Here is a 5,771-nt window from a genome sequence, read left to right as displayed (position 1 = left end):
GCATTAAACCCTGAACAGCAGTGGTTCTGCTCTGTAGTAAACAGTTGAAGACAAGAATATTGTGAATGCAAAGCAAGGTTTTCCAGACTTCCATGAATACAAGCTAAAATACTACAAATGTGAATACATATTGGAAGATAACAACTGGAGTACACGTTTCTTTATATAGAGTTTGATCTGAATCAGATGAAAGGATTCCACGTTGAGTTTTCAGTCAACAATGATGGCCGTGGATTGATGGAAACACTGCTTATAAAGCTCAGTGAACTGGGCCACAACAGACAAACATTCCTGACATTGTAGTCTTCTTCAATAAACAGGTTAATTACAGTGGCAACATGAACCAAGGCTCGTACATAGGGAGAGACACAATTAGAGCTTCAGAAAAGCCTGCATGTTGAAAAATCACATGAAATAAAATGCAATTTGTAAATGATCCGAGCAATGCCTGACCTAAAGGGGGAGGACTAGAGAAAAGATGAATTTCTTTGTTGGGATCAATAACATGAATACTATTGATCCAATTACTTAACCCAGATAGCTGCTACTGTCTGAATTCCTGTTCCATAATAACACTGAGTATCTGTATATGACCTTGTTGGTGGGTGGGTGTGTGTGTGTGTGTTTAGCAGTGTCAGCGAGTTTAATCGCTGTCACCACATGCAAAAAATGTCTCTGCATACACCCAGTTATCAAAATGTACATCTATTCTGCTGGCTACACAGTGATGAATTCTGCGTGTGTGCTTGCATGTTAATGTTTTCATACAACAGCAGCATGTCATGCAAAAACAGTTAATCGTTTATTTAAAAAAAAATTCTTTCAAGATAATTTTTGGGCATTTTCGGCCTTTTATTTCTGACAGGAAGGCTGAAGACATGATTGGAGAGAGGAATGACGTGCAGTAAAGGGCTGCAGGTCAGAGTCAAACCCAGCCCGCTGCTTTAAGGAGTAAACCTCTGTATGGACGGTTGCTCTACAAACTGAGCCATCTGGCCGCCCAGTTTAATTTAATTTTTAAATCTGCTGTGGAAACAAAAGGACTTGAATTGGCTCGGCTCTGACTGAAATGTTTTGTGCAATTATAGCCATACAGTCTCTTTTCACAATGGTTTTATGAAAGATCTTCCCAGCTCAGTGAACACTGTCAAGAAAGGTACAAAGGCAATAAAAAAAAGCTATGGTTTGAAGTTATTACTATCCCCTTGCAGTGGACTTGCTTGAGGTGATGCACACACACACACACACACACACACACACACACACACACACACACACACACACACACACACACACACACACACACACAGGCTCTCTCTTTGATGAGGTAGGTAGTGAGAGGAGTGTTCCCAGGGAACTGGAAGCTGCAGAGATACAGACTAGATCAATCAATTGGGTTCCTCTCCTGCAGTTTCTATAGCAACGCTGGTCTACCCATACCTGTCCACGTCAAGATATCGTCAAAGCATAGCAATGAAAAATGAAGCAGGCTTGCCAAAGATAGCAGAGAAAATGCAGTGTGGAAAAAATATTTAAAGAAGCAGAACTCTGCCATCACTACATCAGCTCAAGACAGTTTAACTGTTTTTTCACTTTTGCGTTCCATGCTTTGCCTACAGAGTTTAAATTCCTTTGTAAAATGGGAATGGTTAAGTAGTTCTGTTTTTTTTTTTCTCTCCATATTTTAGAACATGAATTATCATCCTCAGTTTACATCTCAGTGAGTTGCATATTTTGCTGAAAAAATTAGAACCATGCCGCTGTGGTGGTCTTGGTTCTTAGTCCACCTTCTTATTGAGCCTAACCAAGAAGGGAATGGAATTTCTTACCCACAATCCCACTTTCTCTCCTCTTTCATACAGACAGCATCCCGGCAGACTTAAAGGACCCCTTCTACACAGACCAGTATGAGCAGGAGCACCTGAAGCCTCCTGTGGCCAGCCTCCTGCTGTCAGCAGACCTCTACTGCAGAGCCGGCCAACTCATTCTGAAGAGCGACTCTTCCAAGCCCCTGCTGGGTCACGATGCTGTCATTCAGGTGCTGGCTCAGCGTGGACTCTACGTCAGCGACCAAGAGAGACTAGTAACTGAGAGGGACCTTCGAAAGAGGCCTCTGCAAATGGTAAGTTTTTTGAATCTGAGAATACCAGGGTGGCTGACAAGTTTGTGGTTGGGATATGCAATCATTTGTTGGCTTGTACGCAAAAAAACTCAATTTTCTACTTTTTGAGCAGCAAGTTATTTTGTCATAGTGGTCATCACATCTAGGAACTCCAACTCTTTATTTTGAGAATACCTAGCAGTATAATTTGACACCAGTCCCTGAGGCATATGTCATACCTCTTTCCTCATTGCATCATTCCCCCTAGCTTGTCTTTTAAACTTTAGTTCACCAGGAAAGGAGACATTCCGGAGTAGCAAGGTACAGGAACAGGAAGTGGAACCGGCATTCACATTATTTTGCTCACATGCACTCATGCATAAGTTGGTTGATTGTGTATGTTGCTGCATCCTATGCTGTATGCTCAGGTTGCAAGATGTAAATACTGGTCTGATCAAAATTTTTGCTTTTTGCAGCTTCAACGTTACCTTTGTGTTTTATTTTGAAAAGTCAGCACAGGTATATAGAAAGAGCTGAATAAATGGAAACAGAAATTGAATTTAAATAGCCTTAATAAAATGAACTTCAGGCTTTGACAGTGATCAATGCTATTCTGCCCGCATCATTTGTAAAATGTTTAACCCTGTGGTCAAAAGTAGCCAACCATGGGGATTGCACTGTGTGAAAAAAAATCACTTTGGTAGGGTCAAAATTGCCGTTCTTAATGGCCAATAACAGCGGATAATGACAACAGTTCTTTGAATACACATTTAATTAAAAAGATAATGCAAAACCAATACAACCCATTAAACAAGTTCCACAAACCAACACAGTAACAAGGGATAAGCAATGAAAAGGCAGACAGAAGGGTTGTTCGTTATTCACTTCTCCAGATACAGTTTGTTCAAGCCTGCCTGGGGATTAAAAACAATTTAACAGTACGAGCTGACTGAGACCTCTAGGCATCCACTGCCCTGTGGGTATCTGTCACCTCTCGCTGGCTTCATGGCTCATCTCATGTGTTTGTGTTGGAGCTCACTTCAGAGATGACTTTGCAGGCATCTTATTGAGTAACAATGAGGGATCCTTATTATTTGGGGGCAAAATCTCAATAGGGGGCTTTATTGCTTCAGTGAATTGCAATTGAGACACGATTAGCAAACAGTTTGCCTGCAGTCTGTTTGTAGAGTCCTGCTGGTTTTAATTTCCCTTCTATGCTAATTCAAAAGTTATTTAAGTTTTTGTTGGGGTTTACATTCCAAGCACTTTTGTTTTGTGAAGACAACACAAGACATCGTTAGTACATGCTTATCTCCGGTTTTGTGTTTGTGCATGTGTGTTCATGCTTTCTAGCTTGTCACACACACAACAGCACCCACAGCTTGTGCCACAAACCTGAGGGATTCTCGTGCATTACAGTCTGGCCAGTACGATTACGATTACTGATTTTTAAACTCATTTTCCAAATTTCTTTTCTAGTCCAGAGCCGAAAAAAGCATTTACATTTACCCTTATTTACATCTTATAGCATGAGATCTACAGCATCATGTACTGATAAATGTTTATGGTTTAATTGTACCTGATGTTAAATGTATCTGTTAGTACGGGTGCACGATTCAGAAAATGTCACAATTTGGTTCAATATTGATTTTTTGATTTTTCAAAAACAATTCTCAATTAAAAACAACAATTAACGGTATGTAAATGTAGTTACTTTTCCCATGTGATACATAGTATACATAGTATACACGGTGATAAACTAAAACGAAAAAAAAAAAATATGAATCGATTTTGAATCTGTAGAGCTTGAATAGCAATATGAATTTGAATCAATTTTTTGCACACCCCTATTTGTTAGTTTAAAAAAAATTATTTTCAATTTCTTTAAATCAGTTTTAATGAGATGAGAAACACACACAGGAAATTACACACAGTTCCTGCGGTTGACCTGCTGCACACTCAAATGACGGCTCAGGTGAGGGGGGGGGATCATCTATTATTTAGAAACTGCTTTAACATGGACCTGAGGGTCGAAAAATTGAAGCTGTCTATGCTGAGCTCTGTGGGGTGTGGAGAGGCTGCAAGGAGAGCAGGAAAAAAAACATTTCTTCTGGAAGAGGTAGAGAGGATGGTTTGATAGGCTGTCCTAAAAGGAAAATATCACAGTTTTTTTTCTGAAGCAGACTGTAAAAGAGAGAGTGAGCACCTACCTGCAGTTCTAACTGTAAGCTGCTCTGGATAAGAGCACCAGCAATTTTCTTAAATGCTGCTTCTTGGTATTTTAAGCTAAGCATTTTTATTTATTTTTTAACTCAGCAGTTCTAAGAATTTTTAGAATTAGCAACTTTAGGGGATGTTTGAGGGAGCTTTAGTAGGTCAGTCAGCAGCAGAGTTAGATGCCGCTGATGTCTTGTCCAGCACATATCATAACTGAGAACACTTACTGACATTTTCACTAGGTTTCCAAACTGACTTTACATTTTAATCGTATTTTTTTCTGTCCCTGCTCTCTCTTCTGTCACTACTCTGCCCACTCATCCTTCTGTGCTCAGCCATGGGCTTCCCACATGTGACGATGATGGCAGTACCCGGCCACTCAGTCGCCTACACACATTCTGTATCGATGATGCTCTCCTCCGCCTGTAGTGTTCACAAAGAGTGACGGAGAGATGTGGGGGTCGGCTGAGGATCCGAAAATACTATTCAGGCATAACACATTACAGCCCACATGAAGCACCGTTGCAAGTATCATCATAGCTACAATTCATTATCAAAAGGCTTTAATTGCTAATGTAATCTTTCCAAAGTGTGTGTGCCGTGCAGCTGTAATCAGGGAGAAAACCCAATAACAAAGTTGAACTCCATAGCCAGCAGATAAAGTGTGGAGGGGGGGGGCAAGTTGCACACCGAGTGACCTGATCTCGAAAAAGAACACGGCTTCTGCAGTTTGGTAGCATTTCGGGTTCCAACCTAATGAAAAGGGAAAGGTGTTTCAGTTTTAGTGTTTAGTATTCAGTTTCAGTCTGAACGGTGGAGGCACAAGCCAACAGTTTGGTGACGCCGTCTGAGCCTTACGTCATTTTTTCACGGTACTACCGTATACCGCAGTAAAATAAGGAGGAGGTTTGACGGTATCAACATTTGGATACCACCCAACTATAATCCCGACATAAAATTTAACCCTGTTGCTACAGAGAGACGATACACTAAGTGGGACAATTATGTCAAGATCCAAAAAAGCCAAGGAATCTAGATGCAGAGTTGGGTAGAGTAGCCAAAAATTTTACTCAAGTAAAAGTACTGTTACTTCAGAATGATATGAAAAAGTCGATCCAATTAATTACTTGAGTGAGAGTAAAAAAAGTGCTTGGTGTAAAAACTACTCAAGTACTGAGTAATTGTTGAGTAACGTCTGATTTATTTAGTATGAGGTCAGGGGTGTTCCTCCTTATCTGTGTCTGCATTGCCGACGGTTGATTCTGACATTTTTATTTTGCTTTGACTGTAAAGCTAACCCGTCCCACCGCTGAGATTGAGTATGGTCACATGACAAGATTGCCTGACGACGTTTGATTGGTGAAACACAGTCAGCTGGTAGAGCCTTTAGCGGAAGTCTCTCTTTCTGTCAAAATAAAACATTAGAAAGATGCACACGCGGGGGGGGGGGGGG

General features: G+C 40.7%; 1 protein-coding gene across 7 annotated transcripts in view; it reads left to right on the top strand.

Annotated features, from left to right (window-relative positions):
* camsap2a (calmodulin regulated spectrin-associated protein family, member 2a) overlaps positions 1-5,771 on the top strand; it is a 47,376-nt gene that overhangs the window by 2,728 nt on the left and 38,877 nt on the right. For all 7 annotated transcript variants that reach the window (XM_032525730.1, XM_032525729.1, XM_032525726.1 and 4 more), the window contains exon 2: positions 1,863-2,122. In XM_032525730.1, coding sequence (XP_032381621.1) covers positions 1,863-2,122 — 260 coding nt within the window. The remainder of the gene's footprint in view (positions 1-1,862; positions 2,123-5,771) is intronic.

Source organism: Etheostoma spectabile, chromosome 9 (assembly GCF_008692095.1).
Source record: "Etheostoma spectabile isolate EspeVRDwgs_2016 chromosome 9, UIUC_Espe_1.0, whole genome shotgun sequence".
In the NCBI taxonomy this organism is placed as follows: Eukaryota; Metazoa; Chordata; class Actinopteri; order Perciformes; family Percidae; genus Etheostoma; species Etheostoma spectabile.
This window is presented reverse-complemented; position numbering and strand designations above follow the sequence as displayed.